Raw genomic sequence first — 24898 nt, forward strand, 5'->3', positions numbered from 1 at the left:
CTGTACTAGACCGTTGTTGGCTGTTTATTACTGTTGTTGTTGCTGCTGTTGGCTAGTGAAAAATGAAAATCACTATTTAGCTTATTTTTTGTATTGTTTTTTCTGAATTATTACCATCGCATTTGATGTAACATCACTTTGGTACAATAAAATATGGAATAATGATAAAAATTATTTTCGGGAATGCTGATCATGAAAAAGTATAAACTTCAACACAAATAATATATTTAAATAAACAGAATTTCAATGAATGACAAAGAATTTCAATAAATCACAATAAAAATTTGGAATTTAATCTTTCTTTCGCTCCTGTTCATAAGAGCTATTGTTTTTCTTCTTATGTTTCATTTAAATAAAAAATAAAATCTGAAACTTTGTTTAAAATAGAAATTTGTGGTTGTACATTTTGTGTAAATTGTATTAAATTTCTCTTTCAATATCTAAAGTAAATCCACTACTGGGTTGACTAAACATTCGTGTTGCAATTTTGTATTACTATGGTTCAACGTTACAGATCGAAAAATATCTGTTGCATTTCGTAATGGTTTTACCAAACAAAAGTGAAAGCAAAGAAAATTATTTTTTTTGCTCTGTCACCATCGTAAAAAGTCATTACATGTCAAATTATGAAAAGAAAAAATGACCTAGATAAACACGTTTATTTAATAACTCTTTGTTCAGTTATCTCTTCTTCAGGCTGTTCATTTGTTGCTTCTATATTTTAGTAGAATAATGCAATTAGATAATAAAGATATTTAATTTGTAAAAAACAAAACCGTCAATCCTATTTTTCATTTATTTCACTCCTCATGCGGCGGAATACTTCTATATATGGAAGCGGCGGAGACCATCGGGCAGTTATCGAGCGGACGAGTGTGGAGTGCAGTTGTGGCGACGATACGAGAGCGGATGATGGCGACACGAAGGAGAGAACGCGGGAGCGAAGACGAGTCGGTGAAAAGTAACAGCGGCGGACGAACTGGCGGAGACCTGGAGGCAGATCGAGCGGCCGCGCCCGGCGGGTCGTTACAATGGGGGCCTGTCCGGGAACCCGTACCAGTACCTTCACGCGGAGCATACTTCTACCCGCCTCCGGCATTTGGCCCGGGAATGGATGCCGAAGAGTGGGTGGAGAAGCTGGAAGACTTCCTCCGCGCCAGCGGGGTACCAACGATGGATCATGGAGCTGTCGGACGACACCTACTGACGGACCCGGTGCGCCGTGAGCTCTTCCCACCCGGACAAGTGAGGGACGACTCTTTCGAGGAGCTGAAGAAACGGCTGCTAAACGCGTATGGTCCCGAGGAGTCGCTGGCGATGTTGACCGACCGATTCCACGCTCTGCAACAACGCGAAGGCCAATCCATCCAGCAGTTCGCCCAGGAGGTGGCAGAGTTGGGACGCAGAGCGGATGTGTCAGAGCGCGACCTCGTGACGCGTTTTAGCGCTGGGGTAACGTCGAAAAAAGTCTACCGGGCGATCCGGCTGCAGGAACCGCCGACCCTCGCCGAAGCTCGAAAGCTGGCCACCAGGATACTCCAGGTGGAGGACGGCTACCAGGAGAAGCAACAGCCCCGCGCCGGCGTCGCGAAGACAGAGAAGTCGGAGATGGCCGAGAAGATGGACGCCATGATAAGGGAAATGGACAACCTGGCCAAAAGAATGGAACAGCTGGAACGGGCAGCGCCACGACCCCCCAGGACCGCACCCGGATGCTTCCGTTGTGGCAGCCTGGACCACCTCCGGCGAGACTGCCCCCAGCTCCGGACCCGAACCCGGCCAGCGCACGCCATGAACAATGGACACGGGGACCGCCGCCTTTTAGCGATGACAGAGCTCCAAGCTGGACATGCGCCGTCTGTAGCAGGTAAGCTAAACGGGCTGGAGATTTCCCTCCTTCTGGACAGCGGGGCGGTTGTCTCTGTAGTACCACTCTCGACCTGGCACAAGTCCACCGGGGGAGAACCTCTAGAAGCCGCCGGAGGCTCCATCCTGCTCGGCGACGGGCGACGAGTGCGCCTCTGCGGCCAGGGGACGTTGCCGCTGCAGTTGGGAAGCTGGAGAGGACGCCTCCACGTCGCCGTTGTGGAAAGCTTGGTCGCACCAAGGATCCTGGGTACCAACTTTCTCGACCGGTACGTTAAGCTAATTGACTGGCAAGCCGGGGAGATGACCATGACGGACGGCTCGAGTGTCCGGATCGTCCACGAACCATCCCACGCAACGCGGCCCGGCATCGGATGCACCTGGATCACGGCGAGCCCCCGGGAAGTATCACGAGAGGAGACCGTAGGGGAGAGACCAGGGAACAATAGCGGTGAGCTAGGAGCGTGTGAACGCGCTCTGGTGGACAGAGCGGAGTGTTCCGCGCAGAATCGGCGAACCCTACGCAGCCTAATCCGGAGGTACGGGAAGGCCATCTCATGCGGTGGGGGTGATCTCAGACGAACGAGCCTTGTCCAGCACTGCATCGAGACCGGAGGGGCCTAGCCAGTGAACCTTCCACCCCGTCGCCTCCCACAGGCCCAGCGGGAGACAGTGGACCGCTTGATCAGGGAAATGCTGCATGCCGGGGTAATCGAACCAGCCTCAGGCCCCTGGAGCTCACCGGTAGTGCTGTTCCGAAAGAAGGACGGATCCCCACGGTTCTGCGTTGACTATCGCAGGCTGAATGCCGTGACACGCGTCGACGCTCAACCCATCCCGCGCATAGACGATACGCTGGATGCGCTGGCGGGGGCCAAGTGGTTCAGCACTCTGGACTTAGCGTCCGGCTACTGGCAAGTCGAAGTCGCAGAAGAAGACCGGGAGAAGACAGCGTTCTCCACACCTCTGGGGCTCTTCCAATTCCGCGTTATGCCGTTCGGGCTGTGCAATGCCCCGGCGACGTTTCAGCGGCTGATGGAAAAAGCGCTGAGGGGATTAACGTGGAAGACGTGCCTCGTCTATCTCGACGACATCATCGTCTTCGGGAAGACAGAAGAGGAGCACCTAGAGCGCTTGGAAGGGGTGCTGTCCCGCCTGCAGTCAGTGGGGCTGAAGATCAAGCCCGAGAAGTGCCAACTAATGCGGCAGAGTGTACACTACCTGGGCCACGTCGTAACACAGCACGGGATTGGTACCGACCCAGAGAAGACAGCAGCCGTCCAAAAGTGGCCCACGCCTCGATGCGTGAGGGAGGTCCGGCAGTTTCTGGGGCTGGCGTCCTATTATAGGCGGTTCGTCAGGAATTTTGCAGGCGTGGCGAATCCTCTGCATGCCCTGACCAAGAAAGGGGAAAAGTGGCACTGGGGGCCGAAGGAGGAGGAGGCGTTCACCCTCCTGAAAAAGGCGCTGGTCAGCCCCCCGATCCTAGGCCACCCAGACTTCGACCGCACTTTCCTCCTCGATGTGGATGCCAGCGAAGACGCCGTCGGAGCAGTACTGTCTCAACAAGGGGGGCAGGACCCGCCATCGGTGATCGCGTACGCCAGCCGCTCGCTCTCACGGGCTGAACGGGGCTACTGCGCGACGCGAAGGGAGATGTTGGCGCTAGTCTGGGCTACTCAGCACTTCCGACCGTATCTGTACGGTAGGAGGTTCATTGCCCGCACAGATCACAACTCTTTGAGATGGCTGCGGAACTTTCGCGAACCGGAGGGGTAGGTAGCCCGCTGGCTAAAAAGGTTGGCCGAGTTCGATTTTGAGGTCGTCCATCGAGCCGGACGGAAGCACCAGAATGCGGATGCGCTGTCGCGGCGCGTCTGCAAGCAATGCGGACTGGAGGGAAGCCCTGCTGAGGTACCCGTGGGGGCTGTGAAGCTAGACGCGGCCAACCCTATCAAGCAGTGGCAAGAGAGTGACAAGGAGCTCCAGCAGATCCGCGAGTGGAGCACGCAGAGGACTTGGCCACGGGCGGCCCCAGAGGGTAGCCGGTTGCTGAGAAGCCTCTGGGCACAGCTCGACCGGATAGTCGTGCGCGAGGGGATCATATGCCGGAAGTGGGAGACGCCGGATACGGGCGAGACACGGCTGCTGCAGGTCATACCGAGGCAGAGGATCCCGGAGATCCTGGCCGCCGTCCACAACGGGCAGTCGGGGGCCCACTTGGGAGTGGCGAAGACGCTAGCAAAGCTGCGTCAACGATACTACTGGCCCCAGCAACGGGAAGACGTCGAGGACTGGTGTCGGGCGTGCCAGACGTGTGCAGCACGGGCAGTCCCGACAAAGAAGCCCCAGGCACCTATGCAACTCCAGCCGGTAGGATACCCTTTCCAACGGGTGGGCATGGACATAGTGGAGCCTCTAGAAGAAACGCGGAGCGGGAATCGGTACATCCTAGTGGTGTGTGACTACTTCTCGAAGTGGCCGGAGGCGTTCGCGCTGCCGAACGCAGAGGCGCGTACGGTGGCCGCGGTGCTGGTGAACGGCCTCTTCTGCCGCTACGGGGCACCAGAGACGCTCCACTCCGATCAGGGTAGGAACTTTGAGTCCGAACTCGTGAAGGAAGTGTGCCAGCTGTTCGGGGTGGCCAAAACCCGGACCACAGCTTACCACCCGCAGTCCGATGGTCTGGTAGAACGAATGAACCGCACCCTACTGGACCTTCTGGCGAAGGCATCCATCGACCACCCGGATGATTGGGATGCCCACCTCGATAGAGTCCTCCTTGCTTATCGGTCCAGCGTTCATCACACCACTGGCGCTACCCCCAGTCGAGTCATCTTCGGGCGAGAGATGCGCCTCCCAGTAGACCTGGTGTATGGCTTGCCTAAGAGCACACCAGAGGAATCAGTCGGGGAGTACACTCGGCGTCTACGACAGGACTTGGAGCAGCTCTACGAAGCGGTCCGGGGAAGGGCAGGCCGCGAGCAACGGCGCCAGAAATTCTGGAAGGACCGAAAAGCCCACGGACCTGTGTATGAGCCAGGCGACCAGGTGTGGATGCAAGTCCCGGAAAAGACCAAGCTGGGAGCGCACTGGGATGGCCCGTACGAAGTCCAGAAGAAACTGGACTGGAACACCTACCGAGTGAAGGGGATGAGGGATAAGAGGCAGAGACTAGTGGTTCATTTTGACCGGCTGAAGCCGTATCACGGCTCGCGGCAACCCTGGGAAGGACAGCAAGAACCACGGGGAAGGAGGAAGACCCAGAGACCCCCCTGGATGCGGGACTTTATACACGACCCGGGGGACGAGCACGGGACGTGCTCATAATAAAGGGGGGAGTAGTGTAACATCTATTGCTGCACGACGGCGTTGCTAATTGCAGGTCCTGCTGAGGCAGACGCCGAACCGCGGCAATAAACCCTCCCTTCCCGCCAGTTCAAAAGATACCGCCAGCGAGAACCGCGGTCGGCTTCTGGCGACCAACCCGCATGACCCGACGAGCCGGTGCTTAACTAGCCGTCGTTCAGCGTGGCGTTCGGTCACCGCCGGTCACTGATGGTCCGTTGGGGCAGCGGATCAAAGCCGCCGCGTAATAACCCGCTGATTTATAGAAGAGCCGCAAGCCGGGGTAGTGTCAGCAGGACAATGGAGGGATCGAATTTCAGTTGACCCACCCCGGTGCCCCCCTGCGGCGGAATACTTCTATATATGGAAGCGGCGGAGACCATCGGGCAGTTATCGAGCGGACGAGTGTGGAGTGCAGTTGTGGCGACGATACGAGAGCGGATGATGGCGACACGAAGGAGAGAACGCGGGAGCGAAGACGAGTCGGTGAAGAGTAACAGCGATGGACGAACTGGCGGAGACCTGGAGGCAGATCGAGCGGCCGCGCCCGGCGGGTCGTTACAATAAGAGCTATTGTTTTTCTTCTTATGTTTCATTTAAATAAAAAATAAAATCTGAAACTTTGTTTAAAATAGAAATTTGTGGTTATACATTTTGTGTAAATTGTATTAAATTTCTCTTTCAATATCTAAAGTAAATCCACTACTGGGTTGACTAAACATTCGAGTTGCAATTTTGTATTACTATGGTTCAACGTTACAGATCAAAAAATATCTGTTGCATTTCGTAATGATTTTACCAAACAAAAGTGAAAGCAAAGAAAATTATTTTTTTGCTCTGTCACCATCGTAAAAAGTCATTACATGTCAAATTATGAAAAGAAAAAATGACCTAGATGAACACGTTTATTTAATAACTCTTTGTTCAGTTATCTCTTCTTCAGGCTGTTCATTTGTTGCTTCTATATTTTTGTAGAATAATGCAATTAGATAATAAAGATATTTAATTTGTAAAAAACAAAACCGTCAATTCTATTTTTCATTTATTTCACTCCTCAATGCTTATCATTAGCTTGTGCTATTTTCTGTGTCGTAGGTTTGAGATGTGTTTTCGAATGATGGGAATAAATAATAATGAATTTCAGTTTGTATCTCAAAGAACCGACATAAGCCAATACACAAAGGGAGATGCCACACGCTCAAGTGCACAAATCATAATGACAAATACGGGTTGTGAATAAACATACAAACAATGGCTTAATGTAGCACATTATTATAGCAATATTACAGACAATGCATGTTTTCAATATAACGATTAGTTGGTTGCCGTGGCACAGTGTCTACAAGTTTAGAAATGGACATTTTCCATATTTATACGTTATTGTTGTATTGCCCATCTTGCTCATGATATATATTGTAATAAGTTCAGATTTGCTTGTTGTTGTAAAATGGAAATTTCTGTACTATACATTTGCTTAGTTCTGAAGCGCTTATGTCGAATAGCAGAAAAGTTTCTTCGAAAACAGTCTGTTCATCAGCATAGATGTGAAGAAATAAAATGCAAAAGCAAATTTACAAGAATAAAATTAAGCAATAAGATAATCTTTTGTTAACAGTGAAATGTAAAACGCAGAAGCTTTTTAAATGCATCATTTGCAAAGTCTAAAAACAAATGTACCCAGTTTCACGTCATAACTAAAAGTTTTTTCTTTAAAACATTGTAAATGCTTTTTTATGTCCATATAAGGTATTTTAACGGTAATGCACCCATATTTGGTAAAGATTTGATAAACAACAATCATCCAATCCTAAATCACAGCTGAATAGCTAATCAAATGGCACAGTTATTCACCCAATCACTTATCAGAATAATTAGCTAATAAAATAGCAGAAGTTAGTAGCCAATTACCGAACAATACCAATACAACCAATCAGCGACCAGCCAATCACAAAAATGGGTCGAATTATTGCGGATGAGTTCAGACCAAACCTTATTTTGATTTCTTTTGAAAAGATCTAATATGAACACTAGAACTTGCTATTTCAACTCATTTTTCAATTTTGAAAACGGACCTTTGCAGATTAAATTATTTGGAATTTGTTCTTGAAAGTTTTTATATACTGTAATGAAACTGCAAAGTTTACTGTGCAGTTAATAAATGATTTTTTGCGAGTATTTTTGTTGTTTATTCAATATATGTAAAGCGTTTGGTGAAGTTAAACGAATAATTTTTGACACTGTTTGTTTTAGTTTTCTCATTATCTAATTTTTCATGTATGACGAACTAAAGTTTTCAATATTTGACAAAGATTTTTTAAATATTTATAGTGATTTGTTGTTTTGAAATTTTAAAGAGATTTTGCTTTAGTTGAAAAGTGAGAAAATAACGTTTTATTGAATGCATGAATTCATTGAACTTTTGATATTGTTTAAATATATTTTTGTAATGTCTTGTTTGGTATCTAACCATTGAAAACATTGATATATATCTGAAAGTTAACATAGCAGTGTTTCTAATGGATATTTTTTATTGAATAGTGTTGTTTGTTCATAAGAAATTTATACTTTCAGACATAAAGTTGACAGTCATAATTGATTACTTGTTTTGACGTGTTTGCTGTGCATTTTTAATGATAATTTTGAAAGAATGGTCGTTTGTTTTATTGTATTTAGATTTTTGAAAAATTTTATTCAGTTTAAAAATTGCCGTCTTTTTTCAGCTGATGATGTGTATTATTAGTCTGTCAATTTGAGAAGCATTTCTTTTCTAAATATAGATTTCATTTATCCATTTCAAATTAGGTCATATAACAGTGTGCAAAATGGGCGACGTAGTAGTTACTGATAAATATGATGCTCTGCTGTTGAACATTGCACAAGACGCTGCAGCCGGTGTTGGAGGAGTGAGTGTGGTGGTTTGGTGGTGTTGATTTGTATTTTGGTTAATTTTGTTTTTAGTTTTTGGATGCAATTTTCAGTTTTTTGGCTCGTAAAACCGACTTCTATTCAAATTCGAACGAAAAAGCTCTTGAATCGGTAAATCAGTCAGTTTGGTATTGTATTTCTTTTTGTTTGCATGTTGTTTTTGAAGATGCTGTTGGAAGTTTGTCGACGATACAGAAAACTTTCTTTTGAATCGCAGAAGCAAGTGGAAGCAGCGAAAAAGTTGAAAGAAAGAGAAATTCGCCTGAAACGGGAACATCTGAATGAAGATAATGAGCCTAAAATTATAGAGGTGGAAGATGATGTTGTTGCAGATGAGGTGAGCTTTTATAAATGAAATTTGGAAATTGTTGAATTATAATATCAGAACTATTCGGTAAATGGACCGAATACTGTGGAGAGAGACTTGTCAATGAAAAATGCACCTATGATATGGATTATTTATTTTCAATGCAGGGCAAAGGTTTTGTTACTGAGCTGCCGCCGGATTCAAATGATGAAAAAGAAAAGGAAAATGAGAAAGAAGAAGAGGGAAAAGTTAAAATTAATGATGGTAATGGTGCAAATCTTGAAAACTACAGTTGGACTCAAACTTTGAAAGAAGTTGAGGTGAGATAGGGAGAGTATTGTTTATGGCTTTTTTCTTTTTTAAATGTACGATAAATGCAGGTTCGCATACCGACGAAAATGAAAGTAGCAGTGAAAGCACGAGATGTGATTGTAGAATTTTCAAATCAGGTAATGAAACTGAATTTGAAAAATGAAAAATCACTCATCGATGTTATGCTGTAATTTCCAGCATCTTAAAGTTGGTATTCGAGGTCAGACGCCCATAATTGATGGTGAACTGCATGGCAAAATTCGTCCAGATGATTGCACATGGATGTTAGATGATTCAAAGCTGATAATTTTAAACTTGGAGAAAGTATTGTCATTTTATTCATTTGTTCATTTTATTGGAGCTTTTTTTTTGAAATATTGTCTTGGGAAATTCAGTTTTACAACGAAAAGGGAGAATGAATTTCAAGCTACTGTTGACGTGACGTGTGGGTAAAAAATATTTGAGCTAAATTAAATTAATACTGCATAATGAAAAAAGATAAATGAAGTCGAACGCAATGAAATGCTATTTTTGAAAGTATTTTGTATTTCATAAAATTGAATCAATTTTTCAGTCGGATCAAATGAGCTGGTGGTCTCGATTGGTGACAACAGATCCGGAAATTGATACGAAAAAAGTGGTTCCCGAAAATTCAAAAGTATGGAAGAATATAGTGATTTGAAAAAATGTTTATTTCAAATCATAAAAAGTGAAAAACATTTTTCAGCTGGCAGACCTGGATAATGAAACTCGTCCTTTGGTGGAGAAGATGATGTACGATGATCGACAACGAAGAATGGGCTTACCAACAAGTGATGACCAAAAGAAACATGATATTTTGAAAAAGTAGTACAAAAAGTGAAAAAAATTTTTTTTACATTTGTAATTGTTATTGTAGATTTATGCAGCAACATCCAGAGATGGATTTTTCAAAAGCGAAATTTTGTTAACTGGGATGAAATGGTTCTCTCTTTTCCCAAATATATATATATATATCTGCTTAATATTTTGTATTTAATAAACAGCACATGTTCTTGTTGTATTCGATTTTTAATAATATAGAAAAAAAACAAAGTATGTAAAATATATATATTAATATTTGAAATTAATCATCACAATTGCTTTTTTTCTTTCAAAATCAATAGCTACGACCGAACAAAGTGTAAAATTGAGCCGGTTGGTTGCATTTGGGATGAACACATTTTTTTTCGCCTTTTTGCAGCAGCTTTGGCTGATTGAATGGGATGCACAAAGATTTTGCTCCCATTGACGGAGCTGTTGGATCCGTTGATTCATCTCTTGAAAAAGAAGATTCAGAGATCATTCTTCAGTCAATAATATATTTTCTGAAAAATTTTACCTAGTACTATCTTTTTTGATAAGATCTTCGCAGACTTCAGCACCGCAAAATGGCGCCATCACGAGACATCTCTTTTCCAAATGGTCGCAAAAGTCGTTCCACTTTTCAACAACTTTTGTGCAATTGTCCATTTCTGCTTTGGCACGACTGAACAAACTGTTCTGTATATTAGTCAACAGTTGCTTTATAACATCCGCTTTGAATCCTATCATCGAGACGGTCATCTTCGATCCGTCATCTCTGCGAACTAATGTCACTTGTTTCTCATTCAAATCCCTCGGACCTAATTCCATTCTCAACGGTACACCCTGAAAAAAGAAACATCACCGGCATAATTTCATTTCATTTCCCTTCCCCCCCCCCCTTTATTTTCACTGGCTAGCTAGCTAGCTGTACGTACTTTCAATTCCCAGTGATTGAACTTCCATCCTGGTGAATAATTGTCACGAAAATCACACATACTGCGAATTTCACCACTTCGCAATTCTTCATTCAAAAGTTGACACGTATCTTGGATATTTTTAACGACCGATTTGTCCAAAGAGCTGGTAATACCACAAGGAATAATGACAACCTGAACAACAACAGAAGCAACGTTCGAGTCCATTTTTGAAGACAAAAAAATTATTTTTTTACATACTTGAACTTTCGCAACTGCCGGTGGCAGCACCAGACCCTGGTTATCGCTGTGTATCATGGTGAAAACACCAATTGAACGCGTCGTCAAACCCCAACTGTTCTGATAGACGTTTTCCTTTTTCTGCGTTTCCGGATGCTCGTAGACTATGTCGAACATTTTGGAAAAATTCTGCCCCAGATGATGACTAGTGGCCGCCTGAAATTAATTAATTCATTAAATGACTCATTAATCAACCAGAACAATTTGAATAATAATATAAAAAGTTCGACAAACTTGAATCCCTCGTCCAGAAGTTGGAATGTAAGCTTCAATTGTAGTTGTAAAATCGGCACCGGCAAATTTTTCTTTATCAGTTTTTCGTCCCTTTATCACCGGCACAGCCAACAATTCTTCGTAAACTCTGGCGTACAAGTCGAGAATATCGTGAACCTTAAACGGATTTAAAAAAGAAATTTTTTTTAAATTCTCACACGCACGATAACTTTTCAGCTTCAACAAATGAGAAAAATATGCGCACAATTTAACGAACCTCTTTGACGGCGTCATCTTTGTTCGCATGGGCTGTGTGACCTTCTTGCCACAAAAATTCCCGACTACGCAAAAATGGCGTCGGATGTTTAAATTCCCATCTCTGAACGAAGTGAAAAAAAATATTACTATTGTTGTTATTATTGAAAAATCCAATCCAACAAATATACCACTATATTGCACCATTGATTAATTTTCAACGGTAGATCACGGTGCGATTGAATCCACTTAGAAAAACTTGAATACATGACGGTTTCGCTGGTTGGTCGAATAGCCACCGGCTCGGACATTTCGGATTGTCCAGATTTGGTCACCCAAGCGACCTGAGAAAAAATTAATAAAGTATGTTATACAAAAGTACAAAAATATTGCAAACTCCAACCTCGGGCGAAAAGCCTTTGACGTGAGATTTTTCACGTTCCAAAGCCGCTTGACTTACAAACATTGGAAAATAACAATTGGCCACGTCCATCAGTTTGATCTGACGATCAAGCCAAGCTTGAATTGCTTCCCAAATTGCAAAAGCCCAAGGTCGAATAATATAACAGCCGCTTATATCGTAATATTCGATCATTTCAGCTTTTGTAATCACTTGACTGTACCATTCGGAAAAATTCCCTTCTTTAGTAGTTTCCAATCCAAGTCTAAAAGAAGAATGAAAATTTTTCCAATTATTTCTCATTTCATTGTTAAACAATTGTCAAACCTGGTAATTTTTTTCACTTCATTTTGCTGCTTTTCAACTTTTACACTTCCTTTAGGAGGTTTTTTCACAACATCCGGTTTATTTTCTTCAACAAGCTGAACAACAAAATATACATATATATATATATGTGCGCAGTGAAATAATCAGTGAAATTCAACAACAAAATTCGTTTTATCCTCACCTGATCTATGGTAGTTTTTTTCTCTGTGCTATTCGACTGTGGTGGATTTAAAATTGCGTTCACCAAATCCGGAGTCCATTGTTTTCCTGACAACTGTTCAAAATTACTTTTCATAAGTTTCAACTTTTCAACCGATTTGCTAATAGATTTCTAAGATTTTGAAAAAAAAACTTTCAAACAAATAAAAAAACCACATTTGAATATTTATAAATTACTTTATCAACTCCAGAACTTTTCATTTGTCGAATATCATCGCCGACAGATTTGATTTCAAGAAGCAATTTGTCCAATTGTTCAACAGTAGAAGAAGTTCCACTTTCGACCGTTTCAACGGTCGCCGTTGTTGTTCTCTTCGATAATTCATTCACCAAATCGGGATTCCATTTTTGATTTGTCAATTTTTCAAAATCACTTTTCAACTGTTTCAAAATTTCCACTCGACTTTCAATCTCTTTCTAAATACAAAACACAAATTCAACAATCTCCATTTAATACAACCACCACCACCACTGCTACTAGTTAGTAGAGTATACTTTTTTAAGTCCATCACTTTTCATCCGACGTATCTCATCTCCAACTTCTTTGATTTTCAACAACATCTCAGCAGAAGACATGGCCGTTTTATCACACCCAGGCTGATTTGCCTGATCGGCATCATTCTTTGCCAACTGATCGACTTGATTCGAAATTTCATTCACCAAATTTGGAGTCCACTTTTTGCCCGTTACCAATTCATAATCTGCTTTCAACTGTTTCAACTTCTCAACTTCAACTTGCACAACAGCCTAAAAACATGTGAACAAAAAATTTTTCTTCAAAGAAATATTCAACTGTATAGGATACATATATATATATATTCTCTCCCACCCACCCCCGCTCTCCCTCTCTCTCTCTCTCGGTTTTTATTGCACCAACCTTTTCAACGCTTTCACTTTTCATCTTGCGAATTGCATCGCCCAAATGCTTGATTTCAAGCAACAACGAAACTTCCTTGTTGACCAGCAGATCATCGTTTTTCGCTTCCATTTTATCTTTTTTTTGCATTTCTTTCATTTTTACCACGGATTTTTTATCAACGTTACCAGCCTTGAACAATTTAAATCAATTCTTCTCAGTCAACTTATAATGAATTCGATAAAAACAAATCAGCATGCATAAATAAATAAATAAATAATCATACTTGTACTTGCAATGATTCAACTTTTTTAGAAGCTGGTTTCGTCGCCATCACCCCAGTGGGAAGGTCTTTCACATGGCCATCGGGTATGTTGAAAAGAATCAAAGGTGAAGGCAGACCAGTGTACGGACTGAATTGGTGTGAAATGGAAGAGAAAAGTTCAATTAACTTTCACAAAATATACCAACCTGGATGCACTGTACGGTTGGTCGCAAATGTAAAATCCTTTCCTCTGCAATTGTACAATATCACCCTTGTTTATTTGACACATTGCCCATTCGCCGACCATTTCAAAATCATGCTATAACAAATTGCAGCATTGTTGAAGAAAAAAAAATTATATAAATACAATCGAACCCTAGAATCACGACAGATGAACTTTTTGAAATCTTCATCTTTGCCCAGAATTGCTTTCGATATTACATTGTCGAAATGTGAAGCAATTATTGGAATGAGCTGTTTTTCTCGCTTGTCCTCTTCACACAGCCAAGTCAATTTGAGTGTGTTTTTAAAATTCTAAATTACAAAAAATTCTTTCCAATTTTTCATTTTCGAAATAAATAATCCAAATGAGCGAGCAAACAAAAAAACTTTCCTCTACTTTCTAGAACAAGCAGTGAAAAATTAGAAATTTTTACCCCTTGCTTACCGTATTCTCTAGACAAAGCTGCAACGCAGCTGACGTAACTTTGCCAGAAGTTCTTACAACTTTTTTCACAATCGCATTTCCCCAATTTATCAAAGTGATCGTGTCATTTTCTTTCAACAAATTCGCATCCTCTTGTTCAATGAAAATTTCATTTCCATAATAAACGATCTTTTCACCAGCAATATTGCTATTTTTCGGATGTTTCGGAACTGATTTTTCATGTGGATGCACTTCATCAATACGAACCGCAACTAAACTCTGCTTCAACAATGCAGTGTAACGCGGAGCTATTGGATCAATTACCTGAACAATAATTTAGAAAAAAACAAATTAATTACAACAATTCAACTGGATATCACTTTTTGAAAAAATTATTTTTTTATTAATTTCAAATTAAAATTCTTACTTTTCTATTAAAAGCCCACAGTTTGTTCCAATCCATCATAACAACAGACCTGGAAGATCCCTGAAAATTGAACTGTTTCACACTTTTGAACAGATAAATACTACATGTAAAAATAGAATGAAAGTATTGTACAATAATTTCACAAAAACGTTCTCTCTGCATTTCCCTTCTGAACAATGTGAAAAAAAATATTGAAAGGAAAAGTATTGGACAATACAATCACAATCGATTTATTACCTGAGCAACGATAAACTGTTTGAGACCTTCGACGGTCATTCCACGACGAAGAACCCCCCGAACAGTAGGCAAACGGGGATCATCCCTAAAATTACATTGCTTCATCAAACTGCATTACAAAAACAAACAAACAAAATCACTCATACCATCCTTCAACAATTCCTTCATTCACCAACCAGGTGAGCTTTCGTTTACTCATCACTGTATTCATCAAATTCAAACGACTGTATTCATAAATGTGAGGCTTTCTCAATTTCAAAGCATCTAAATCAAAATTACATCTAAGCATACAAATAGATCAATCACCAAAATTCATACTATTTATTTATTCACAATAATAACCAAAATTAAATATTTCAAATAATCGTATTCACTTGATTGCAACAAATAATTTTTGTAATTTCATCATTTCTAGCATTCAATTCAGTACAAATTAAAATTATTCTTACCCAAAATAAAAAAATATTGCTCATCACGATCATGGTATTCTGTAGTTCGAAGGGCGTGCGTGACATTTTCAATGCTATCGACAATTGGACACGCAAAGTCGTACGTCGGATAAACTCTTAAATTTTGTGAAAAAAATTAATTGAAAAATTAAAAGCATATATGATATATAAATATTGAAAAAAATGTTAATTCGAATTACGATCAACATTTGAATTAAACAACATCTTGCTCATACTTATATTTGCCTTTAGTTTGAATATGCTCCTCAGTTTTGCAACGATAAATTGTCGGATCGCGCATACAACCGTTGTCCGAATCCATATCAATTTTCAACCTTACACAACACCTCTGACCAACAGTTGTACCATTTTTCATCTCTTCCCACAGTTCCATATTTCTTTTTACACCTACACAATGATGAAATATTTTCCATGACAAATTGAAATTTGAAATAAACAAAAACAAAAACAAACTATTATTTCGACATCTTGATTCTTTTCTTTGTTCACGTTCTTGTTTCATCAGATCAGGTTCCGTATCATCCACATACGCTTTCGATTCTTCCAACAGCTGTTCACAATATTTCAAAATTTGTTCAAAATGATCAGAAGTACGACTCCAGTGATCAGGAGTAATTTGAAGCAATTTCAAATCATCCAAAATTACCTCAAATCCATATTAATATTTTCAAAAAAAATAATTAAATAACAAAAACAATTATTCTTCTTCACTTACTTCTTCAAATTCTTCCGTTTCTTTTGCAGGATTCGTATCATCAAAACGCATTATCAATTTCCCATTAAATATATCTCTGTAGTATTGATTGAGCATAGCTGCCTTGGCGTGACCAATATGCAAATATCTAAACAAACAACTCGAACAATGACGAAAAAAAATCAGAGCAGAAAAACAATAAAAATCCATTCACCCACCCGCTAGCTTCTGGTGGAAAACGAACAACAACTTCGTTTTGTTTGGCTCCTGGCAGTTCAACATATTTGCCTTCATCTTTCTGCAGAATAAAAAAAGAAATCAACTATTCCATGCATCAGAAAAGACAATGTCTTCATTTCACTTACTTTTGAATATCCAATATTTTCTGTTGTTTTACAATTTTTCTCAACTAACTGCCAAACTGCATCGGCAACATTATTTGAAACGATATTTCCGCTGTATTGAAGAACTGTTGGAAAATTCTGCAATTTTCCTTTAATTTCAGTTGCTACAATGGCACAATTATCAAATAATAAATAATTAAGCAAACAATTCGAAAGATTTACAATTCAACGAAGACCAGACTGCATAATCGGCAAATGTTTTTGACTCGCCAACCAACGTCAGTAAACTATTTGTAGATTTTCGTTCCAACAGATACTTTTCAAGAAATAGAAGCAACGCATTCTGTTCATTCGGTTGTACTTCACCAAGTTTCAGCGCATATTCCACCCATGAATCGATCTTCAAAAGACAAAAACAATAACTGGAACATTAATATAAAAGGGATTTTAAAAAAGATAATTTTTCATATTAATTTTACAAAGATATAAAGTACAATTTTTATATTTCAAAAACCTTCCATTATACGTATAACCAAAAGTTCCAGAAGGAAACAGAGACAGCAAGTCAAATTGTCTGTTTCACTTACTTCGCAGTCATTTAAGAAAAAGCTAAGCGTTTTCAACTGATGGTCAAATGTCTCAAATAAATATCTTGCCACAGCAATATCGCCAACGATGCAGAATCCATCACTACGACAAAATCATTTCAAAAAATTGAATTCAAATATATATATACATTTTTTTTATTTATGTACTTCTCAATTTTAGTAACTTTATCCCATTTTATACTGGCAGCTATCCTATTTTCAAATATTTTCAACACGACCAATGAGCCTAAAATTTCTTCAGTTACTTCATTAATGCATGATTAATAATGAAAAAGTATGGTACATACATATTGGATGCTCTTTATTTGACAATGTGACGGCAGTTTTCAATTTAGACATAGCTATTCTTCGTCAGTGTTTTCTAGAAATGACTGGAAAAGCAAAAATAATGAACAAACTGTCATATGTGTAAATAATATTACACTTTTAAAAACCTTATACTAGTTATTTACACTATTTTTATAACAAACTGTACAGTGTCTCATCACCTCACTTTAATATAGTGCCACACAAATACCAGTCAACTGTTATTTAATACTTATAAGTCAATCAAAACATGGATGCATATATAGAAAAATACTTAAAAAGTATTCCAAAATAAAATTAAAGCTTAAAAACATCAAAACAAAAAATATTTTAAATTTCTAAGATAAATATTCGAAATCAACAATATACACGTAGCAACCCATAAACCAATAACATTCTACAGTATCAATAAATGCAAAATAAAATGCAAGTACAGTAAAATCGATACTCTCCAAACATTTACATTTTGTGGAAATTCAAATCAACAGCATGTTAAGCATGTGAACTTAAAAGTAGCTTTTTCACAAATGCAATATTAAACTTAAAACTTTTTTACATTAATCCTACAAATTATTGAGGTGGTCCAAACCGGGGAAGTTTTTGCTTGCATTTTCCAATTAGTTGTTAGAAATTGTTTTCCCATTCGATGATAATGACGTAGGGTCTCATTGCATACTTATGGCGCCATGATATTAGTTCTCTTATCAAACTTTTCATTGGTTCAAATTATTCTATTTTGATTAGCTGCAATATTTTTCACTTCATTGGTACAAATGTTTTGAATACGTAACAATTGATTACGTAACATTAGTATATTTGATGTCACGTTTGTCAAATGCAGTTGTTCTTTCATTCGTCTAATAAATATTTATTTTTTAATTTGACATTTTTTAGTAATCAATGTTTGTAATACAATTAAATTATATTAGTTTTCATTTAAAAATTAATATAATTTATTTTATTTAATTAATTATTAAATTAGATTTTTGGAAGTTTTCTATATTTCATTATTATGGTAACTACATGAAGTTTAATAAAATGAGATGGCAGTAGGTCAACAAAAAAAGCAAAATAATTTTTTATTTTTCAACGCTCAACAACAACAATATCAGCAGTAAATAACATATGATAACAACAATAAGTAAAATAAACAAATATAAGTGATTAATAATAGCAAATAGAAACAATGAAAAATGAAAAAAGCAATGAATGAAATATAATACAAAACCACCACTTGGAAAGCGGCATTAAATCGTTTCTGGTATGGGGTACATTAAAGCTTCTAGATACTGCTCCAGCGTACGCCTGCCGCTGCATTGTTCACCGGTGTATATCACAACTCGTCATTGCTTTTCAGCATAAGTCGGTCCTGAATGCGTCAGGGATTTGCAGGTCCTGACGATGTACAGGCATTTTAGGAAACCGCTTCGACCGGTAGTTATACAGCATGGACTTTACCTGTTTAAAAACCAGAAAATGGTCAGATGTTGATGGCTCAGCGGAGGCTTCTTCGTCGTACATGGCGCAGATGAGTTTCGTTTCTTCCGCACTTCTCTTTTCAAAACCGCCATTTTTTCCATTTTGTACGCCAAGTGCGGATCCACCGGACATGCTTCTATGTGAAGGGTCTGCCTGAGCACAGATGTCACATCCAGGTTCGTGGATATGGAGTCTTTTCACCCTTTCTTGTCCTATACGGAAACAAACGAATTGTTAATGACAAGGAACATATTCAGTACATTCAGCACATACTTTTGAACACTGCCAATCCTTCCTCCGTTTACCGGAATATTTTAATTTAGAAAGCCCTGCCTTCATACACCAGGCACATACTACCCCAACAGTTTGTCACAAGACGTACGTAGCTTACATACATCAGCCATGACGAACAAAACCGAACAGAACGCCAATAGAAAACTTTCTACGAGCCAAACAAGTGAACAGCGAATAAATAAATGATTGTGGATGTGAACAAAGAGACAATAAATATGCATGCTTACATGCCGTCATGAACACTGCTTCGGCAGTCAGGAATTTTTACGATTCTACCGATGCTTTTTCAAATTAAGTCGTAATCTGAGTGAACCCCTGCTAGTGTGCAACTGCAGTGCACGCAGAACAATGGCAACGAAAGCGTGGGCGCAAAATGAATAACAAATTTATATTTTATGCCTGCCGATGAGGATGATTAGCAATGATCACATTTTGGCAGAACATATACAGTGCTAGGGGAAGGTAACGTTCACAGCCATGATGAGTAAACTTGAGATGAAAAATAATTGTCTTTGCTTTCAGTTTTGTTCAGTAAAATGATTTCGAAATCCAACAGATCCTTTTTGATCTGTAACGTTGAACATGTGGTCATCATGGTAACAGAACAGTTCAAACTTGAACGTTTAGTCAACCAGTAGTTGGTTTACTTTAAATATTATTTATACAATTTACACAAATATGCAAGCATAAAATACAAAATACAAACAAGCAAAAATTCCCCCGGTTTGGACCATCCCAAATTATCATTTTCATTGTAATCATAAATTACAAATAATTTTACATGCACTTATTCCGATTTATTAAAACATTAAATGTTTGCTGCATTAACTAATGAACAAAACTAATTTAAAATTGACGAAACATTTATTTAAAAAATTTTTTAAACATCTATAACATAATTTCCCATAACAGAAGAGAAAAACTAGTAAGGTTTAAATTTTCTAACTGCTTGCATATGTGCAATTCGCTTCTTATCTTCTTCAAACTTCCGCTGCAAGTCTTCAATCATCTTTCGCTTGGATTCACGAATTTCAAATCTGTAGAATGGAACTAAATCACCACATGACTTCTTTTTCTTTTGCTTCACTTTCGAGTCTTTAATGCAATTTTTGTATCCACGAGATACTGTCACCCAACCATCTTCATCGTTTTCCAAATCAGATTTCTTTTTCTTTTTCTCATTCACAACTCTTTCCTGATATTTTTCCAATAAATCGACCGCAGAGCAATAATCATCCTTAGTTAGAAAAGATGAAGCATAATCTTTTTTCCATTTTTTAAAGCCTATTATGCACTGATTCTTCCACATCAGAGAACAATTCTTTTGCTTAAATAACATAATTTTTCCATTTATATCAACAAACGACAGGCAAGCCACTTTACAACCAAAAGGAACCTGATCATTATACTTATCAAAATTGCACTTCGAGTAAAAGTTCACTGATTCAACAGCGCCAAAAGCATGGAACAACAGTTTTAAACTTTCTTCGTCCATATATGATGGGATATTTGTAATTACCACTGCTTTGTCCGATAAAGAATCAAACGCAGAAAAGTTAGAAAATTCTTTTATCTCATAAATATTTAATTCATAAACTAAAGAATCATTGAAAACAAATCCAAACCTGATAGTAATCATTTGAAAAATTAAAAAACAAAACAGTTTACGAATTATTACCGTAACTTAAAAAAACGCAGGTAAACTATCCTTCATTTCATTACTTAATCAATTTTCTGTCCTTTTTAATGCTATATTTCTTTATAAACAAAATTCTCATTTTAGAAATCAGTTTTACGCTATTTTAATGTCCTGAAAGTGTATGTTCTGACAGTAAAGATAAGTTTCTTAGATGAGCTTATTTCAGTAGGTCAAACAAACAATGTGCGTTGCAGACTGGTAAGTTCACTGTAAGCAAAAGTTGTTAGCTATCAGATGTCATATTGAACATGTTTAAAAAGCATAGGATAGCTTATTTGTCTATGAAAATTTGAGAAGTATCAGTTTCAGGTTAAAACGGTCAATCTCGGGAACAATTTTCACCGCATTTTCTTACTGGTCGTTGACAGCGTCCGATAGCGTTAATTGATGCTCATGCCGTTCTCTAAGACAACCACCATGCCTGATTGTGTTCGCGTTCGCTTAACAGGCCCGACAACAAAAGCCAGTCACACAACCGCATGGCAATTCAATAAGAAAGTGCGGTGAAAACTGATGAAAATTTTCATGAAACTGTTAATTCATACCTGAATTCAAGATTACGGTATTCTACCGTGTCTTTAGTGGTAGTGTTATTATCCGTGAGTTTGATCAGTCAGAGCATAAAAGTAAATATTGGACGCTCGTATGTGGAAAATGGCTGGACGGAGGGGGTTGGAAATCATCCTAGATATAGATAGATAGATTTGGTACCCGCCTAACCATGTGAAGTGAGGAATAGTTAAGTCGTCTTCGACAGTTCAGCACTTTAAGATGGAATGCATTGAGTGGCTGTCTGGAGACAGGGCTGATATCAAGAATTTGTATCAACTCCGCGTCCACAAGGAGGCACGGATATAGAACTGGAGCATTTCAGCTTGTCATCAAAGTGTGATCAGCATGTGTTGACTTGTTCGCATTGCTCGTCGATCAACACTTTACGTGCGATCAGTACTTCTTCCTCTTGTCTGCGCAGAGGAGATTCTCCAGAACATGTACGTCGACGGCCTTGTGCCCAGGTGTGACAGTCTTTATGCAGTCAAGAAGTTTTCTGATGATTATCATACTCTAATTGTAATAGTATTACTGATTTCAACAACCTTAGCATCAATAATCTACAGTAGAGTAAGCTATTTGCGTGAAGGTGCGTTGGCGTTGGCGTGTTAGCGAAGTTTGGTATTGTCGTTTGGGTATTTTCTCTTTGTGTGTGTTATCATTTTGTGTAGTTTATTCCTAAACGTTGCCCTCTTAAATAAATCGACTGTCTAGCTGATAAGGCTTAAACGTTACATAATGACTGTGTAACAACCATTGCTGTACGGCGGCGCTGCTCATTGCAGGTACGGCAGAGGTAGACGCAGAGCCGCGGCAGTAAAACCTCCCATCCCACCCACTTCAAAGACGCCGCCGGTGGCTTCTGGCGACAGACCCTCATAACCCGACAATTTGGTACCTAATTAGCCGTTGTTCAGCGGGTCGCTCGGTCATCCTTTGTACGGCGGGCCGTTCGGTCACTGATCCAAGGGCACGCCGGTCCCTGATGATCCGTTGGGGCAGCGGATCAAAGCCCCCGCGTAACAAGCCGCTGATTTATAGAAGGGCCGCAAGCCGGGAGACTGTCAGCAAGACAATAGGGGGATCAAATTTCAGTTGACCCACCCCGGTGCCCCCCTGCGGCGAAAGCCTTCTATATATTGGAGCGGCGAAAAGCGAGACGGATCTTGTCTGAACGAGAGCGGTGACCGACGTGGAGACGAGTAGTACGTGTGGAAGTGTGTCCTGAGAATGTCGACGAGAAGACGAGACCGAGAGTCCGAGAAAGAACAAGCATAGAGCGACGGCGGACGAACCGGCGCGAACCCAGAGGCAAATCAGCCGACCCCACCCGGCGGGTCGTTACAACTGAGATAGGTCCCAGCTGTGCAAAAATGGTTGAGCAATGAGACGTCAGCGCTCAACTCGGTTCGTGAAGAACATCGTCTCTAACTTGAAGAGTGTTGTGCAACCGAAAATTCTACATTTATTTGAACGTGACGGATTGCTCCTTCGGCCTGGCGAACTCGGCACGGTGACGATTGTCCGATGGATCAGCACAAGGCCTATAGAATGGAAAAAAGGGCCATATTAAAAAAGCAGAGTGCCGAAGAAGCGAAGACCATCCCGCAAATTTATGATGAAGAAGCCGCAGTCTCCTCCGCTGAGCCATCAACATCCGGCCAATTTCCTTTCTTTAGAGAAGTCAGGAGTGCAATGTATGAACAACGGGCGAAACGCTTCCCCAAACTTTCCAGAGATCGTCATGATCTTGTTCTTGCGCCTGAATTTACAAGAACGAGCGTTTCTGTTGACGTAGAGTGCGTCAAACCATATCCTGATTTTTTTGACGACCGATACATTAGACTACTGGCAGCCATGAAAACCTGGGCCATGGTTTAGTCACACCCTCTGTCGTTGAATTTCTATAATTAACCTATACACTCCACTACAAAAAGATCTTCAAGTTTGAGCGAAAGATTTCTTAGCATTTTCCTTTGCTGTTGTCTTTGCGACCAGTGCTTTCCGTTCTGAGTTATGCAAATCATTTTATATTCTTTATCTTGTTATGGCTGATGATTCGGACTTACGTCTTGTACCAAATCGTCGCGGTGGTATGTCCCTTGTGCATGAAGGCAGAGCATATAAATTAAAACGTGCCGGCAGACGAATATTGGAGGTGCTCGAAAGTATGTGCTAAATGTACAGTGTGTGTCCTTCGTTATTAAGGGTTAGTTTATTTTGGTATAGGATAAAGAGGGCTGTGGTGGTGCCGTATGGACCAACCTTGATGTGACTACAGTTATCAAGCGGAATGATCACATCGAAAGCTGCCCGGTGGATGAACATTTGGCCTACAAAATGGAAAAGAAGGCGTTTTTGAAAAAGCGAAGCGCGGAAGAAACAAAACCCATCCCGACCATTTATGACGAGGAAGCTTCCGCCGAGCCATCAACATCTGGCTATTTTTCGCTGTATAAACGGGTAAAGTCCTCGATGTACAGGCACCGGGCAAAGCGATACCCAAAACTGCCCAATCATCGTCGGTACCTGCAAATCCTGGTCCCGTTCAAGACAACGAAGGCCGGTGAAGATGTTTTATTGTGGCAGTGTGCGTCAGAGCATATTCTGATCTTTTCTACGGCCGATAAGATTAGATTACTGGCAGCCATGAAAACCTGGGCCATGGATGGCACATTCAAGGTTGTACCACAGTGGTATCAATAACTGTTTACCATCCATGTCTTTGTGGCGGGTAAACTGGTGCTAGCAGTCTACCGTTTATGTACGGGTAAAGATATTGGAACATACGGATATATATTTCAAGCTTTACTAAACAAAGCGGCAGTCCTCAGGGTCAATCTCAATCCACAAACTATAATTTGTGATTTTCAAACGGCCCTGATACCCGTGATTCAGGGCTATTTCCCGAATACGAAGTACAGGGCTGCTAATTCCACTTCTGCCAGGCGGTACATAAGAAAGTCGGTAAGCTGGGACTGAAAACATGATATCGCCAGCATGAGAAAACAAGAAGAAAAATCAGAATGCTCCTGGCCACCGCTTTCCTCCCTGTACCGGAAGTTGATATGAGTGTGTTAAACCATTGTATTGTATTGTATTATTTAGTTTCTTGCTTTTTCGTTGTTTTAACTTTGTTAATGCCGTTCACTGTTGTTTTTTATTGTTGTTGTTGTTGTTCTTGGCTGTTCTTTACTGTTGTTGCTGCTGCTGTTGACTAGTGAAAAATAAAAATCACTATTTAACTTTGTATTATATTTCTTGTATTATATGATATTATCAATGCCGTTATTATCTGTTATTTGCTGTTGTTCATTATTCATAGGCTATTCTCTGTTATTTACTATTGATATTGTTGTTGTTGAGCATTCAGAAGTAAATTTCATTTAGAAAAATTGACTTCAAAAAATAATTAAACTTCATTTGGCTACCATAACTGTAAAACATAGAAAGTTTTTAAAATCACATTTCCAAATACTAATCACTAAATATATAAGTGGAAAAGTAAATATTCAAAAGAAAAAACAGCTAAAAACAATGAAAAAAAAATTCACCGTGATATTCTTGATCAAATGCTACGTAATGCAATTAAAGATTTGGACCAATGAAATTGTAGCTAATCAAAGCAGAAAAATTTCAATCAATGAAAAGTTTAGGCGACACAACCAATGTTGTTACGCCATAACTATGCAGTCAGAAGCTATCCAATGAAAACACGACTTTTTGCCAACCAGTAGAAAGAAAATTAGCTCTGAAAATTTCACCGATTGATTCAAATCTTTTTCCTGTGATTAGCTGTAATATTTTTTT

The 24898-nt window shown here is 39.9% G+C and overlaps 7 protein-coding genes across 7 annotated transcripts; 4 read left to right on the forward strand and 3 right to left on the reverse strand.

Moving 5' to 3' along the window:
* The first annotated feature begins 912 nt into the window (after positions 1 to 912).
* On the forward strand, positions 913 to 5196 carry Tsp_09023 (putative integrase core domain protein). The gene is made up of 4 exons (XM_003382128.1): positions 913 to 2405; positions 2714 to 3171; positions 3239 to 3571; positions 3701 to 5196. The coding sequence occupies exons 1-4, from the start codon at positions 913 to 915 to the stop codon at positions 5194 to 5196; spliced, it is 3780 nt and encodes a 1259-aa protein (XP_003382176.1).
* A 278-nt stretch (positions 5197 to 5474) lies between these two features.
* Positions 5475 to 5810, reverse strand: Tsp_09024 (conserved hypothetical protein). The gene has a single exon (XM_003382129.1). The coding sequence runs from the start codon at positions 5808 to 5810 to the stop codon at positions 5475 to 5477; it is 336 nt and encodes a 111-aa protein (XP_003382177.1).
* A 1529-nt stretch (positions 5811 to 7339) lies between these two features.
* On the forward strand, positions 7340 to 9708 carry Tsp_09025 (nuclear migration protein NudC). Its single transcript, XM_003382130.1, has 10 exons — positions 7340 to 7364; positions 8017 to 8129; positions 8173 to 8250; positions 8306 to 8476; positions 8614 to 8766; positions 8827 to 8895; positions 8957 to 9082; positions 9333 to 9416; positions 9486 to 9604; positions 9657 to 9708. Exons 1-10 carry the CDS (start codon positions 7340 to 7342, stop codon positions 9706 to 9708), a joined length of 990 nt encoding a protein of 329 aa, XP_003382178.1.
* A 188-nt stretch (positions 9709 to 9896) lies between these two features.
* Tsp_09026 (putative proline--tRNA ligase) lies at positions 9897 to 18675 on the reverse strand. Its single transcript, XM_003382131.1, has 26 exons — positions 18523 to 18675; positions 16425 to 16550; positions 16172 to 16288; positions 16025 to 16104; positions 15828 to 15966; positions 15328 to 15662; positions 15092 to 15207; positions 14789 to 14906; positions 14643 to 14727; positions 14406 to 14465; positions 14000 to 14302; positions 13708 to 13866; positions 13539 to 13651; positions 13354 to 13480; positions 13089 to 13259; positions 12707 to 12958; positions 12389 to 12628; positions 12174 to 12323; positions 11993 to 12087; positions 11726 to 11930; positions 11457 to 11609; positions 11288 to 11389; positions 11032 to 11187; positions 10519 to 10953; positions 10119 to 10426; positions 9897 to 10083 (listed from the first exon to the last, which is right to left on the reverse strand). The coding sequence occupies exons 1-26, from the start codon at positions 18673 to 18675 to the stop codon at positions 9897 to 9899; spliced, it is 4485 nt and encodes a 1494-aa protein (XP_003382179.1).
* A 1084-nt stretch (positions 18676 to 19759) lies between these two features.
* Positions 19760 to 20332, reverse strand: Tsp_09027 (gastric cancer antigen Zg14). The gene is made up of 2 exons (XM_003382132.1): positions 20234 to 20332; positions 19760 to 20164 (listed from the first exon to the last, which is right to left on the reverse strand). Exons 1-2 carry the CDS (start codon positions 20330 to 20332, stop codon positions 19760 to 19762), a joined length of 504 nt encoding a protein of 167 aa, XP_003382180.1.
* Positions 20333 to 22615: 2283 nt separating this feature from the next.
* Positions 22616 to 22969, forward strand: Tsp_09028 (putative myosin-Va). Its single transcript, XM_003382133.1, has one exon. It carries the CDS (start codon positions 22616 to 22618, stop codon positions 22967 to 22969), a length of 354 nt encoding a protein of 117 aa, XP_003382181.1.
* Positions 22970 to 23135: 166 nt separating this feature from the next.
* On the forward strand, positions 23136 to 23794 carry Tsp_09029 (conserved hypothetical protein). Its single transcript, XM_003382134.1, has 2 exons — positions 23136 to 23256; positions 23325 to 23794. The coding sequence occupies exons 1-2, from the start codon at positions 23136 to 23138 to the stop codon at positions 23792 to 23794; spliced, it is 591 nt and encodes a 196-aa protein (XP_003382182.1).
* Positions 23795 to 24898: the final 1104 nt, after the last annotated feature.

The sequence above is a fragment of the Trichinella spiralis genome (genome assembly GCF_000181795.1).
Source record: "Trichinella spiralis strain ISS 195 chromosome Unknown Scfld1, whole genome shotgun sequence".
In the NCBI taxonomy this organism is placed as follows: domain Eukaryota; kingdom Metazoa; phylum Nematoda; class Enoplea; order Trichinellida; family Trichinellidae; genus Trichinella; species Trichinella spiralis.